This window comes from Sceloporus undulatus, chromosome 1, assembly GCF_019175285.1.
Source record: "Sceloporus undulatus isolate JIND9_A2432 ecotype Alabama chromosome 1, SceUnd_v1.1, whole genome shotgun sequence".
Lineage (NCBI taxonomy): Eukaryota > Metazoa > Chordata > Lepidosauria > Squamata > Phrynosomatidae > Sceloporus > Sceloporus undulatus.
The window spans coordinates 277,455,594-277,471,620 of NC_056522.1; the positions used below are offsets into that span (position 1 = coordinate 277,455,594).

Here is a 16,027-nt window from a genome sequence, read left to right on the forward strand (position 1 = left end):
ATGCATAATTAATAGGCTTTATCACATCTTGTGAAGTTTCTATTATGTTTTTTGGTGATATGGCACTTCCATATATTTATACGCAATACTGATATTTCCAAGATGGCAGTTGTACTAATGTCAACTATTACCCTTGCTGAAATCTTAGAAACCAAATATTTAGAGCATGTCCACACTTAATACAGCTAAGGTGTTGTGGATCTACACTTCTAAGACAATTGTGCAGCGCATGCTATTATCTCTGAATCCATTCTAAGAAAGACATCAAACTCATTAACCTGGCCTGAAAGACTTACCATCCTTCTGCCACTGAAGAACTTGTATTATGACCAGGTTCCTCTCAACAGTACCAATTTGTTTGCTTTACTGTTGACAATACCAATTTGTTTGCTTTACTGTTGTTGTTGAGGCAGTGTGACAAACACACAGCCCTTGTAACATTCAATACATAGAAACATATTGCCGTTTTTTCCACAACAGATACACATCCAGTCGATCATACAATGATAGAACTGCAGAACCAGACAATGAAATAATTATATTTTTAATTAAAAAATGTACACACTGTATACAATTAACTCATCAGCTTATGGGGGGAAAACCTATCATAAACAACTGCTGTACAGTTAGAAACTTGGAAGTTTTCCAAATATAGTGTCCATTATTTGTAAGGCCGCAAGAATCTGGAGACTTTAGAGCGCAACAATCGAATGAAAGATCTTGGAAACATCTCCCTGGATTCTTGTGCTGTGTACTTAAAGTAGTTTTGTGGATGTGCCAAGACGTCAAACAATGCCTTTATCAGCTTCTTATCCTGAAATAGTAAGGATTACTTTTATTGTCACATAATACAGAGTTTGAGAAAACATTAGTGCAAAAGCACAAATATTTAATGTAGCTCTCATTGGATACTGAGAAGAATAAGAACTAGACCATGTCCTAAATTGTATAATTGAGGGTGGACAAAGTGTAGCCCAGGGGACCACATGCAACCGTGTTTTGCAGCTTACGGAGCACTCCACAGCCCTCCAGATATTCCCCCTGCTCACATTTTTTTTAAAACCAAAAAATGTATTTTCCCTTTCTTGATGACATCCAGAATTGGCAGTTTTTCCTCTTAGAACTGAGTGTAGCACCCCACACTCTAGCTCAAAAGCTTTTTAAAAGAAAGAAAGAAAGAAAGAAACCGGTTGTGTCTAAACACTTCCAGTTTTTAATCTTTAAAGAAATTTGAGCATCTCTAGACTGATCTGGCCCACAGTGAGTTTGGGGGCGTGAATGGTATCCATAGAAATTTCAAGGGTCAGACCAGGTTATCCATATACACTCACATATTATATAATAGCAGTCATAACTGCTCTGCTTCCACAAGACAGACGAGGATATTTTTATGTCTATTAAGCAGTGTGCTCTACCATTGTGTTCACCAATTTAAAAGCTGGAAACATCTGTCCTTTGTAGGCTATTTGTGTGTCTGATACAGAGCCATGGTTATCATTAGGCAGAGAGAGGTGGCTGTTTCATGTTGAGGGAAACATTATTTCATTTGTCAAAAGCACCATTTGGGTTTTTTTGCTTCAACACACCTTATGCCAGCATTACCTCTTCCAATAATTCAGGATTAGTTTCAGTGTAGTAGAAAAGGCAATGGTGATTGGCAGAGTATTGTTTCTGATTTGGGAGATTTGTCTATCTTTATGCCTTAATCATGCGTTTAAATAAATAACGTTTAAATTTCAGTTTTTGCTTTCTTGAGAGCTCTTGCTCTATTTGTGCAAAAAAAAAAAGATGTAAAAAATTTAAAGAAATTACTTGCCTGCTTGTTCACCATTCCCAGTTTTGTCTTCCTCTCTCAGGCAGCTTGGAGTGGCCTCTGGCCACTCCAGCCGAGATCAGCCCCCAATTGGCCAGAGGCTGTGGTCCTGAACAGGCTGCCGGCAAGGAGCAGCTTTTTGCTGCTTTGGGCTGCCTTAGGTGGCCTCAAAGCAGTTTCCGCCTGCATGAGAGACAGGCGTCATCTGCACGCCACATCCCCAAAGCAGCTGGAAGCCATTCTATTTGGCCTGCCTATTTCAGGCCAATGTCACAAGAATTAACATTGCTCAACCCAACAGGCACTAAGTATTTATTTCCACAGAAAAAAGTAACTGATGAACTTCTTTGATCTATTTTTTTTTTTTACCTTAAGGATCTCTTGATGATTTTCTGATGCATATAGCCTACCATCTCGGACTATATCTTCTATTAGTTCCTGATAATCCTCTATTGGAGATAAAAAAAATACATTACCCAGAGTAACCATTTTGTTGCAGAATCACGGGTGCTCACTTTAGTTATTTCAGAGGATACATACATTTTTTCAGAATGAACAGGAGCAATTTACATGTGTATATATATCCACAGGTGTTTGTATATATTAATATATAATCAAATCTATAGCTTAATTTTCAGAGGAGCAGATTTAATTATAGTCCAAAAAGGCTTTCGGGAAATAAAGTATACTATTAAGACCAAGACATAAAATGTTCTATACTCGACTCTTAATAAGCCCACATCATAAATCATAAATAGCCTTAGAGAATTCTATAAACTCTGGCTATGTGGCATACTTCAAATAATTTTTTTTCTTTAAAAATCCACTCATAATGTTAAAAATAGCCCCAAAACATTCTTACCTCTCCTCTTTGATTTATTTGTATAATAAACAAAGTCTTTGTTTAACAACATCTGCTAGTTTTGTGCAAAATGTATAACTTTGTTACTATGGACGTGTGTTTTCATGAAAGAAATGAGACAAAATCCAACCCCTCAAATTTGGACGAAATCCTGTCTCCAGCAAAGAGATCAGAAAGTTACTAATGACTATAGAAAAGCCAAAAAAATTAGCCTTTCAACTGATGTAGATTTCAGGCATTTGGAGTCCATCATGCCCTAACTAGGCTTGTTTGCTGTTGGTTCCTAACCCAGGACAGTTCTTGTTTAGACTGGGGTACTTGCCAAAGAGATCACATGAGGGAGACAAAGCTGCCAAGGGCTGTTTTTTTAGGACCTTTGCCTGAAACACTGATTAGTCCCAAATTCAACTTCAAAGTGTGAAGCTATTTATATATTATGAGAAAAGACATTTCCTGGGATAGAACAATAACCCATACATTTCCCCCCTTAAATTAAAAGATACAAACCAAATATCAACACAAAACATAGCAGTACAAACACTGTAAAGTACCTACATATACCAGTTTGTGAAAAACCCTATTTTGATAGGTTAAATGCAATTAGACTGGAGACAGCATGACTAAAAAAAGACATCCATTACACCACTCTGTACCTGAATAACTTTACAGTTCTTCTCATAACATGCACTGCCTTGTTGTTCAGATGTGATTTTTTGACCATATGAAGGACTGTGCTAGCTTAAAGTCCTCTTTAGCCCAACATACTTTTTACACAGTGGCAACCACTTTCCTATGGATGCTCATCAGAAGGATGTGGGTACAACTGTACCTGCCATTCTAACAGGGCAAAGGTTGACTGACTTCTTATAAACCGAAAACTTTGGTTGGATCTTTGCAATTGTAAATGATTCAGGGCCATCATCACTAGGGGCCTGCGGGCAAATGCCTGCCTTTTGGTAGAAATGGGCTGTGACGTTCACCCATGTCCTTTTAAAACCCTGAAGCTCAGCAGAAGAGAAGGCATGAATGGGGTGAGGTTCAGTGGCATAGAAAAGTGAGGCCTCACATTTAATTTTTTTTAACTCTTTCAAGTTTTTTATTATTTTTAAAATTTTCTTCAAAAACATCACATCTTACCAAATTTTCACTTTAATTACATGAAACTACATTTAGACTGTGTTAATGATATTGCAATTTAAAAGTATAGTTTTAATTTTGCTAGTTGTTTCTGTCACAGCTATTGCCATTACATTCAGTGATATATGGGAATTACGATTTACGAGTAACATTAGTACAAAAAACGTAACTAAAGGATTCTGTATGGTGTGTTATAGGAGGAGGTCAAGTGGGGGAGAGTGTGACACCATGAGTTACTGCACCAGGTGATACGAACTCAAGTGATGCCATTGAGATGCTGGAATCTGCCTCTGAGGATAAAACATGAGGCACAAGATTGGAAGTGTGCCTTGGAAATATGGAATCCGCCCTTCCGGTGCACTAACAAAAATGTTTAAAGATAACAAAACATTGGCATTATTCCTCAAAATGTGGAGTGTTGAAATATAAACAACAAAAAGCTAATTTGAAGTATGAAATGCTCACATTTCATTTTTGTCCACTTCTATTACTACTTACCATCATATGTTACATAAGGGATCTGGAACCCTTTAGCACTGTTTCCTTCATTTGATTTGAACTGAATCCACAGCTTTTTAGACCTGGAAGTGAAAGCTATAGGGCGTTCGTAGGTTTGGCAGGTTTCATATGTGGTCACAGAATTGGAAGAAGCTTCCAAACAAAATGTACAAAAGGCAAATATTAACACAGGGTTTTCTTTCTGAATATCAAAATGTGTCTTCATTTTCTCTCTAACAATACCTTAGTATTCCTTACCCCAAAGATCTCTTCCTCCTGCCCTATTGCTAAAGCTAATTATAATGGGATCTTGAAGATTCTTTTACTGGTTATCTATTAGTCAGCAGGATGTTCCCCTGTTTCATCCAAGTTGTTTGAAAACATTTTAGGGCCCCCTTTCCAGATAATTAACATGTTATTTCCCAACCCTCCATAAGAACAGGCTGCAACAGGCTGCAACAGAAAAGGCTATCTTTTCAAGGGGAGGGGGAGAGCATATCTCAGGGGGAAAAGACAGACCCTCCAAAAGGTCCCAGCAGAAAGATGAGCTAATCAGCTTTTTGACAAAAAAGCCAGCTGACTGCCAAAGGAAAACAAAACAATGGACTGTCAGAGGATAGAGGGCAATCTGTGATCAAAGAGTTTGTATATATCCCTTTGATCAGTTAAGCAGGCTATCCAGGTGTACAGCTGAAGCAGGTTCTTAATGCCCTTTTCTCACAGCTAAAAGAGCAAGCTATGAATCAGGAAGGAGGAAATTTGCCTCAATCAGAAACTTGCAAAGTAGTTTTTAACAAGCTAGATCTCTCTCATTCTCTGTCTTACCCATTTGCATAAGGTAATTCAGATATTACTGACCATACCTCACAGGGTTGTTATAAGGATTACAACCACACAATGCATGTGAAACTTTTTGTACCATTGGAAAAGCTATGCAAGGTGCTGATATATTTATTAAGTTATCACTGCTTTATATTATTGTTGTTGCTATTGTTTACTGATTACCAGACTGAATTCTTCCATGTCAGTACATCATAAGAGAAAACTCTGGAGCCAGCTTTGGCTCTGCTGAGTTTCACTGGCAAAGCACATTTCATTCCAGAGACATATCTAGGCTTCACAAAAAGGATCTTGCTAACTTTTAAACATTTCTAGAAGCCATATCATCAGCACAAGAAAAGTATAACATCAACAAGAACAGGTACAGCATCAGCAAGCCATGACTTGAGCTGCAATGATACTGATTTAGCTATAATAAGGTGGAATTCCATGAAACACTTTGCTTATTAACTCCCCTGAGTTCTCTAGGAATGGCCGTTCCTGTATATTTATATGAAAAGTTTCAATGGCTGACAGTAGGATATGTTTTTAAAGAAGTGATAGTCTCCTCAAGTGTAACTAATGGTTGATTCACCTACTGCTCTCTTAATTAAAAGTATGGGATCATATATTCTGTGGCTGCCACCATCTTGACCAACACTACTTTCTTTTGGCAGGCAAAAGTAGTCTGAGGTAGTCACTTAGTAGGAGCAGCAAGTTCCATAAGCACCTTCAGCCACTGCTGTGAGGAGAAAGCACCCTAGGATCTTCCTAGACTTCCTAGACACTGACAGCAACCAGTGGCAAGCACTGTACTGCCACTACAACCAAATCTATGGATCAGCACACAGGAGGCTGATTACTTGCTGCTGGGAAGCCATTGCATCTTGGAATGGAAAACAGACTTACCAAGATACATGCACAATACACATACACCTAACACAGAAATCCAGGCACACACTTTTTTAATTTCAACTTACAACTTTTCCTCATCACCAGATAATCTCCACATTCATCTTCTATAGGCAAAAATATTTCAGGAACTACAATCAAAATACGACGTTTAGGTGGTGGATTTATAGTCCAAGTACACTCAGTGTTTGCAGGGTAATTTCCTGGGTAGTTTGGGGATTCAATGTATCCAGTAAAATCTCCAAGCTCACCACCGCAGTGCCTGTCTGAAAAAAAGGGTATGTGTTATCCATGGCCAAGGGGAAGGGGTGTGAACTAAGCAGTGCCAACAAAGCGAACAAACACTATCAGGCCCAATACCCTTGGCCCCTGTTAGGGAATTATGCACATTTCCTTTTTTCCAAACCATTAAGAGTATGTAGTTGAGTCCGATGATTTAAAATTAAGAAATATAATCCACATATAATACAATTTTGCTTGTGAAAACAGATGGTGACTTAGGACGTTATCACACGGGGCAAAAATGGAACTTTGAAGTGCGGCCAATGTAGGATCATCCAGGGTTTAGGTACCAATTCGCAGCTGCTTTTCCCATGATGCGGCAGGCAATCAGAAGAGATTGCAGAGTGAATGTGAGCTCAATCAGGAAATAAGTAAATCTGCAAAACTACCGGATTTACATGTCCATTTTGCCTATGAAATGACTCCCTTCGCGTCATGCCAGCCATCTGGAAAGCAAGCCTCAGATGACTTCGTTTCCCTTTCCCTTCGTTAGCCTTCCTGTACCAAAGAGGGAGAATCCTCTCATCTCTTAAAGGGACACACACACACACACTCCCCTCTTTAAGCTCCCCAGAGAGCTACTGGAAGAAGGCAGAGAGAGGACATACCTTGAAAAAGGAGGGCATGGAATCAGGCAGGCTTATGGACCATGTGTGTGTGTGTGTGTGTGTGCACGTGTGTGGTTTTGGAGTTTGCAAAGGGAAACGCCTTTTGGGGCTTCTGTAGCAAAGAGGATTACCCTCCTTCCATATCCCCTCCCCTCCCTGGAGCATGTGGGGGGAGCCATTTGTAGAAATGACAGTTTTGAGCATGCTCAGAAAAGGTATTTCTATGCTGTCAATGGAGATTTGTTTGTCTCCTTTTGATAGCCAAATCCACATTGGACCCACTTTAATGTGTTTTTCACCCCTTATTGTGCTCTGTGTGTGATAACCAATAGAAAATGGGCTTGCTTTTCTGGGATGCCACCACTTTAACCTTTTTTGGGATGGAAGCACATAGGACCTATGTATGATAACATCCTTAGAAACAAAAACATATACAGCCACAAAATTCTTAATAAGGGATAGACTGCTGCCACACTGGAGAATTAATGCAGTTTAATGGCACTTTAACTGTCATAGCTCCATCCTATGGAATCTTGGGGTCTGTAGTTTGCTGTGGCACAGAGCTTTCTGAAAGAGAAGGCTAAATATCTCATTAAACTGCAAATGCCAGAATTCAATAGCATTGAGTCATGGCAGTTAAAGCACAAACTTCATTAATTCTGCAGTGTAGATGCAGCCAAAGATCACTTGATGGAATTGGCAGGAGAATATCCTGAGGGAGAGCAGAAGACAACAAAAGGCAGCTAACAATGCAGCAACTAGTCTACTGTCCTGTCATGGCAGTGGAGGAACTCCCAGCAGAGCCTATCAAAGAACACTTGCTGTTACCAGGTGACCAAGGGCTTGTCTAATCTGGCCAAAAATCTAGGGCCCCAGATGGTGACCACATGTACCAAGCCAAACCTGGTGCAACACCACAATGGTGTGCACACAGGCCAGCTGAGATGAAACTACATTGATTCTGCTGACCTGTTCTCTGTCCACGTAAACTGAAACATCACCATATGTGCAGTAAATATGCAAACAGATAATCACACAATGGCACACTCTTCTGTTACCATATATAAAGTATGGCAAATTATCCTTCACGGCATCATCCCATGTCATATAATAAGATTTCTCCACAGGTAATCATGTGGCAGAAACTGATGATGGCATAGTTAATCCCCATATTAGTGCAGTGCACCCTTGCCTTATGCGGGGGATGCGTTCCGGACCCCTCTGCGTAAGGCAAATAATGCATATGGTTGAGCCCCATTGAAAATAATGGGGCTTGTGCATGATGGATGGGGTGGCGCACGCACCATTGCAACCCCGTTGGCACGGCTTTCAGCATAAGCTGAAAGCCATGTAAAAGGTGCCCATATGTGACACGGGCGCACTGTATTACTCTTTCTTGGGGATAGCAATGCCACTAGAGAACTCTCTTGTGAAAAACTATACACACAAGGGTCACCTGGATTTCTGTGTTAATGTAAGAAAAGATACCACAGGGAGGTGGTATAATAAGGCCAAACTACATTGAATTCAGAAACCTTAAAATTTAATGTGCTTTCCATTCTCACACATAGCAGCTAGCTGATACTGTCATTTTCATTTCTGATCAAATGCAACAATTATTTACCTTTGCAGTGTATTACATTTGTTGATCCATCATAATCAGTAGTTGTGTTTCCAGGACAAGAAATGCAGTAATTCTGTCCAAACTCAGGTTGATATGTACCAACTGGACAGCGGATACACCGATGTGTAGTAGTGTTGTAGAAGTGACCAGGTGAACACTGTACTATAGAAGAAGATAAGCAAGCAGGATAGCAGGATAACCTTTACAGGTTAATACATAATTCATTGCAGCTTTCCACTAAAGGTGTAAATTCATCAGTAGCTACTTTTGTTCAGATAAAATTACACATACCTACAGTATACGTACAATGTAATGTGTTATCGATGAATGCACAAATCAGTTCTGTAGCATATTCACAAAGTTTGTTAACCTACCACATAGGAAGGAGTTTCAATTCATGTTTATGTGTCAAAGTAGATAACGTAGACATTCAACATTCAAAAACACATGTGTAAGAGACATGTGTGCACCTTCTTATTAGGAAGTGATATCCGCATAAGAAATTACTAATAAGAAGTGGCGTTGACATAATAAAGGCCCATGTGGTTTTGGCTGATTTGCTTCCTTGCATATATTCATTTCAACCATTTTTTGCCCAACAAGCACTTTTGACCTAGTATATGGAGTTTATCACATGGGATGGATCCTATGCAAAAATTGAATTTAAATTTGAAAAAACCTTCAAAAGTGGGTGGATTTTCAAACAACGTCAGTGATTAACCCAAACAGAAAGTGGCTTTCGCAGGTTTTCACATGATGTAAGTGTTAATGAGCATTAATGCAACATTAATCCGAATGGACAGTAGATAAAAACCCCTCCTTTTTAGTTTTGGAAAATCCCAAAAGTAAAAAGGAGTGGGATTTGTCGACTTTCCATTCAGATTAATGTCACATTATTGCTTATTAACCCTGACATGTCTAAAAATCATTCCGCTTTTGCGGTTTTTTTCCGGATTTTTAAATCCTGTTTCTGCATGGGATCCGTCCCATGTGATAAACTCCTATGATAGTGTAGTCTTCCTGTTCTACAGTATCATTTGGGCAGTGAAGGCTATTTTACTAAATAACATACAATTGCCTTTCCCCATGGATGGCACTGGATCCCTGACTGCAGCCATTTTGAAAGAAAAGTATTTGTTTCACTTCTAATAGTTGACAAAAGAAATAAATATGACTGCATACATTTCTGGTGGATTCTTGAGATTTCTGGGCTCTTACCTTTAGTCTCACAATCCTGAAACAATGTTGCACCAGTACGTTTTGTCATCAAGCCCCCAGCACAGGTAAAACAAGATGTGCGACCTGCATCTGACTGATATGTTCCAAAAGGACATGGAAGACAGGGCTTAAATCCATCAGAGGAAAATTCACCAGGTGAGCACAGTCCTGAGGAGTGAGGAAATATACATTCATTAGTATAATTTATGAAATGTATGAAGATCCTAAAAATACACTGGTAGGTACAGGAACATTAATTGGTGGCATATCCCATCATCAAAGAGAAATAGTGAGAAAAGGAGACATTTTATCAGTGTAAACAGTTGAAGCAAGTGAATTAAAAACAAGAACCACATAGCATGGTACCACAGTAGATTTTTACAATGATGTTTCAGATTTTGTTTATTGCCCACAAGGAAAGCCATGTCAGTGTCTGACTTAAGCCAGACATTGAGAAAGTTGTCCACTGGGTCAATTGCCTTCCATTATACTAAATAACACATTCCCTAGCTACCTCTCATATTCATATAGATGTCTAAATAGTTTTCGGTGTTTTGCTACTTTGTCAAGTGTAACCCATCTAGCTGCCTTATGTTGTGTTCCAACACTTTTCAGAACTGGTACCAGGAAGCCACCAGAGGCAAGGTAAAGCTGTTATGAGGAATGGGAACCCTATACGTTCTTCCTAATAGTTCTATCCAGCTTATTTTCCCTGCTCAGTCAAAGAAACAGTAATGAGCCATATTACATATTACATATACTCTCTATACTCTTACTGTCCTCAGTGCATATGCTAGGGGAAAATGGGAAAGAGCCTACAAGAGTTGGCAGGGATTTATTATGGCCCCTGAGGAGCCTACTATGTTTCAATATGCCTGCAGTGGACCGGATTACTATGTGTCAGAGAACTTTTGTAACTGCTGTTGATAATTTTCCATTTATTTCAGTAAGCTTTGTATTGCAACCTCATTGAAGTACCATTCAAACAAAGGATATATGCATGGTAGCTTGGTGTATTGCTGTCCTTATAATCATTACACACCCTTTTCAAGGGCATAAACTATGTTGTGTACCACACATGTATGCACACACACAAGCAAAGTGAAATGAAAGCCATGCTTTAAATGTTAAAAGATTAAATGATTAAATGTTTTTAAAGTCTTTTTAAAATGTTAAATTTAAAAGAAATAATTAAATTATACTCATGTTAGTGGGCCTTTAATATAATCTCTTCTCTGAATTCTCTGAAGATGCCAGCCACAGATGCTGGCGAAACGTCAGGAAGAAACTCTGCTAGAACATGGCCACATAGCCCAAAAAACCCACAAAAACTATGGCTGCCGGCCATGAAAGCCTTCGACTTTACATAATCTCTTCTGTTTCTGAATTGTTTTGGTATCTTTCTACAACAGGTAAAGCTAGTCTATTGGACCTGATTGTATACATAATTCCCTGCAGATTCTTTATGTATATTTCTGAGCAATCTGTCTTTCAAATTTGCAGCAAGCTGACTGCAATGGCAGGTCATGTGATTAGACTGCTCTGCAAGATACAGGATTACTGCAACATCTGTTTGGGTATACTGTGAAATTGTGTCCTTTTAAAGAGCTGTTAAAACTGTTAGTTTTGGTTTATAGCTCCAATAAATCACCTTACTGAATGGCTGTTTTTGTTAGGGGGGTTCAGTTGGTCTTGGCTTCATTTCAGGTTATTTAAGTTTGCAGCAAATAAGGCATTAACTGGTCATGATCAGAGATCAGGAATTTTGTTTACAGCTAGTGAACTGAGTTTAACAGGGAGCACCACCTTGGCTTATGAATAAAGAAACCATATTGAGCTCTATGGACTTATTACAACAATCAAAACCAAAACTAGTATGCTAAAGAGTCCATAGGGCATGCTGTAAGAGTCACACAAAACAATTTCTGCTACTATAGTAGATACAGGTCGAGTATCCCTTATTTGAAATGCTTGAGACCCAAAGTGCTTTGGATTTCAGATTTTTTTTGGAGTTTTGGAATACTTGCATATAAATAATGAGATATCTTGGAGATGGGACCCAAGTCTAAGCATGAAATTCATTTATGTTTCATATATACCTTACACATAGCACAAAGGTAATGCTATACTGTACACAATATTTTAAATAATTCTGTACATGAAATAAAGTTTGTATACACTGAACCTCCAGAAAACAAAGGTGTCTATGGGGCAAAATAGACCGGTGGAAGTGGTGGCTTCAAACTGCCCTTTTGAAGCTGGATTGGAGCCGCAGCAACTGCACGCAACAGCCCCAATCCTCCTCGAAGCCACTTGAAAAAGGAAAAAAATAGCTGCTCCTTTTTTGGGCAGCAAAAAGCCAGCCTTGCCACCCACACCACAGCCGTAAGCCGAGTTCATGACGTTCCAGCCACCGGATCATCATGAAGCCCCCTCCCCCATGTAAACAGCTGGGCAGCTGCTGGGTGGTTTTGGAGCATGTGCAGTGTAAATGCTGTGCTTCCAAGCTGCCTTGAAGGCAGCGCAAAGGGGCAATCTGTTTTGCTTTTTTGTCAACCATTCATATGGATTATTTTGGAATATTGTGGATTTTGGAATTCCAGATAAGGGATATTCCATCTGTATTGTAAAGGACTCATATATTATTCTATATATGAGTTTGAGCAATGATTTCTTTATACAGGGTAATTTAATAATAATCTAGTGGAGGTGCATTTTCCCATTGCTTGCAAACACCAACAGTCATAGATGTAACATATCATTTATTAATCCACATTTATGCTATCAACAGGTACCGCTTCCATGTCCTCTTCTTGATCACATTTATCTTTCTAAGATACAATTGACAGAGATTAATCCTAATCATGAAGGCCTAGATACTAGAATATATGTAGACATTTGGTTCTGATAAATATTCTTTATGAAGAGGGGGGTGGGCTCTCTCACCATTCAGTTTTGCTAAAGTGATAGAACTTTGCTTAAAAACAGCAATGAGTAGAGAGTCTGATGGAATCCACTGATCAATCAGGGACTGAGAAGCACAGCAGGATTTACAGCCACTAAACTAACATGCTGGTGCTTTGGCTGCATGGATGGTAGTGACTTCACTTAGGCTGGATCCGCACAGCAGAAATAATCTGGTTTGAAACCACTTTAACTGCTATGGCTTAAGGCTGAGGAATTCTGGGAACAATGGTTTGTTATGGGAACAAACTACTGTTCCCAGAATTCCATAGGATTGAGCCAATGCAGTTAAAGTGGTGTCAAACTAGATTATTTCTGCAGTGCGGATGCAGCCTAAATCAAACTATGTGGCCTCTTGTTGTTTGCTTTTGATTCTTGCATTAAGAGGACAAACAGAAGCTCTTTTCTGCTTCAAACAGTCTTTGGTGGTTAAATACAACTGCATTTTAACCTGATGAGAAAGGTAGTAACACATAGTAGTCAGCTGACAGTGTGGTACTTTTGGTAAGATGAAGGGCCTATGGTCTTTAACCACATCCTTCCTCCTAACCCCCTGCTTTCTCAACATTCTGAAATGCTGCAAAGAGGTCCTATAAGATTCAAATGAATATTTAAATGTTGACATTGGCATTCCACTTGCCTTGAAGAAGTCATACTGCTATTTACGTCTGTGTTATAAAACCTTCTCATAAATGAATAATTGGATCATGCCTGGATTGCGCTTAAAACAAAATCATATTTAGCACAATGTCTGCTGTTCCAAACTACTAGACAATGATATCCAATGGCTTTTGTATTTTCCTTAGTCACAAATGTTATTATTATTATTATTATTACTTTGGCTTAGTTTTCCTTTATTTCCAGTCTTCCCAAAGTTGCAGCAAAGAACAACACTGTAAGAATCATGATTCTGTTGTAGGCAAACTTTGGCCCTGATCAGATAAATATTCCACAGCAATACTGTATTCTGTAAATATGCTATCATTTTTTCCTGTATGCTTTAGATAGACAACACTAAGATAACAATTAGAATGTATATTTCATCACAACACATTATTAACTATTGTTAGCCTGCATACATATGCAGTAGAGAGACAATATAGACTGATGCAAACATGTAAGGATTTTATTGTCTGCTTAACCTCTGGCATTGCCATGTTTTCTGAAGTCTGTGCTAATAGGTACTTCCAGAATTTATGTACGAAAGAGGTAGAGGCAACATCAGTTCATCTTTTTTTGTTCCTCTATAGTTTGCAACATTCTCACCTCCACACTCAGATATACTGCGAGCTCCAGCTGTTTTCTGGTTTCCTGAATTTTGAGGATTTGGGCAAGGTTCACAAGTTATTTGACCTTCACTGTCTTGATAAGTTCCATTAGGACATAAAATGCAGCCTTCTTGTTCTCCATGATAATATGTTCCAACACTGCAGCTAGCTGACAAGAGGAGACAAAACAGTCAGACACACTGTATCAATGGACATGTTTTATATGATGGGTGAATATTTTACAGTAGAAGCCTTCAATCTTTGTGATACTGCTTACTCATTATAGCAAAAGATATATTATCCCAATGAAATAGGAAACATTGTTATCCTTGAACATACTTCAACACAGGAATAACTGTACAGTTTCACCATACAAATGACACTAGTAATCTGCAAATGGAAAATAAACCCATCATTCACTTGCACAAGGAACACAGTGGTAAAATTCAAAGATATAGTCATGTTAGTCTGTGGAATCAGTCTGTAAAGAGATCTTGCAGCATCTTTGAGACTAACTGAAAGAAAGAAGTTGGCAGCATGAGCTTTCATAGACTTCAGTTTACTTCTTCGGATGCAGTAGACTGAAGTCCATGAAAACTCATGCTGCCAACTTCTTTCTTTCAGTTAGTCTCAAAGCTGCTACAAGAGCTCTCTGCAAGGAACACAGATACATGATGTATATTATGATTAATGAACAGATGAATATCTGTTCTAACATGTATTTCCACAACTGGAACAGAAATACTAGGAGGAATGTTGTGCCCTATTATGTCTTCCTTTGGGAACTCTTGTTTGTGTTGTGTATCTGACAGCCACACAGTATCTAGTCAGATTATCTAGTTACCCTAAAGGAGGAAAGTCTTCTGGTTTCCCTGTGAAGAGTGATATTTTCTCAAAGAAAGATGCACCTTCAAGGAAAAGAATGAGGTTTGTTCACCTTCATTTTATTTCTAGAAGACTTTGCTCAGAGTCTTTAAAGAGCTGGGTATAGGGGTCTGATAAGTGAATACTCTTAGTGTGTGAGTATAAATGGCTCTTAGGTCTCTTTAACATCTAGAACTGTGCAAATATCATAGCTGAGACATAATGTATGCTTTGCAGCTAGTACATCTTATGTTTGGCTACTATCATTTCAAGTTAAAGTTACTTGGGACCTGCTGCAACTCATACAATACTCAAACAATACTTGGCTAGCACAACCAATGGACTACGGCATAAAAGGGATTTATAAGTTAAATTTCCTGATTTCATAATTGTGTTAAAGAAATGCATGGTAACTAATTAAGGATTCAAAAATTTTCCAATGGAGGGGAAACTTTTAGTTTAATGCAAACTAAAACATGGACATATAGGTGAACATTTCTTCTATGTTAGCTTACATCTCAAATAAGCACTACACATAGAACCTTACCGCATTGCCCCCAGGATGTGATGGGGTGTGAGGAAAGGGAGCGGGATGAGAACAGAATGGGTGCTATCACCCATACTACTGCACAGCAGAACGCTGCCAATGCCGCCGTAAATTCCCATTGCGTTCCAGGTCCATCCCAGAGGAGGCGTTTTCCAGGAACTGTTTAGAAGCATTTCTGAAAATCGCCTCCTCTGGGATGGAGCTGGAACGCAATGGGAACTTCCGGTGGTGGCGTTCTGCTGTGCGATAGAATGGGTGGTAGCACCCAATCTGTTCTCATCACGCTCCCTTTCATCACGCCCCCATCACGTCCCAGGGGGAAATGCGATAAGGTCTATAGTCTTTGTAGCCATCACTACATTCCCTATACAGCACATCATTAATATTGTGGAAGAGTTGAAATGAAACACAACTTTTGAAGACTACATTTCCTTCTTTTTGCAAGTTTTAGTCAGAAAACATAAATATTGTTTAAGTAGAACAGAGAAGTTTAATATATTCACTAAGTTATTTTGGAATTGCAGGGTGGGAAGTCATCTCTTTGTGTTGCTAGTATATTCTATGTCATCTATGTAGGTGAGGGAGTGGAGTAGGGTAGTTATTCTATTTTT

The 16,027-nt window shown here is 38.9% G+C and overlaps 1 protein-coding gene across 3 annotated transcripts in view; it reads right to left on the reverse strand.

Moving 5' to 3' along the window:
• Positions 1–577: 577 nt before the first annotated feature.
• SCUBE2 (signal peptide, CUB domain and EGF like domain containing 2) overlaps positions 578–16,027 on the reverse strand; it is a 60,831-nt gene continuing 45,381 nt past the window's right edge. For 2 of the 3 annotated variants that reach the window (XM_042446553.1, XM_042446554.1), the window contains 7 exons: positions 14,004–14,174; positions 9,774–9,941; positions 8,556–8,717; positions 6,110–6,307; positions 4,311–4,463; positions 2,183–2,262; positions 578–814 (listed from right to left, as the gene is read on the reverse strand). In XM_042446553.1, coding sequence (XP_042302487.1) covers positions 662–814; positions 2,183–2,262; positions 4,311–4,463; positions 6,110–6,307; positions 8,556–8,717; positions 9,774–9,941; positions 14,004–14,174 — 1,085 coding nt within the window. In that variant the 3' untranslated portion in view covers positions 578–661. Of the gene's footprint in view, positions 815–2,182; positions 2,263–4,310; positions 4,464–6,109; positions 6,308–8,555; positions 8,718–9,773; positions 9,942–14,003; positions 14,175–16,027 lie in introns of those variants that run through there. The other variant, XR_006101563.1, reaches the window with a different exon arrangement.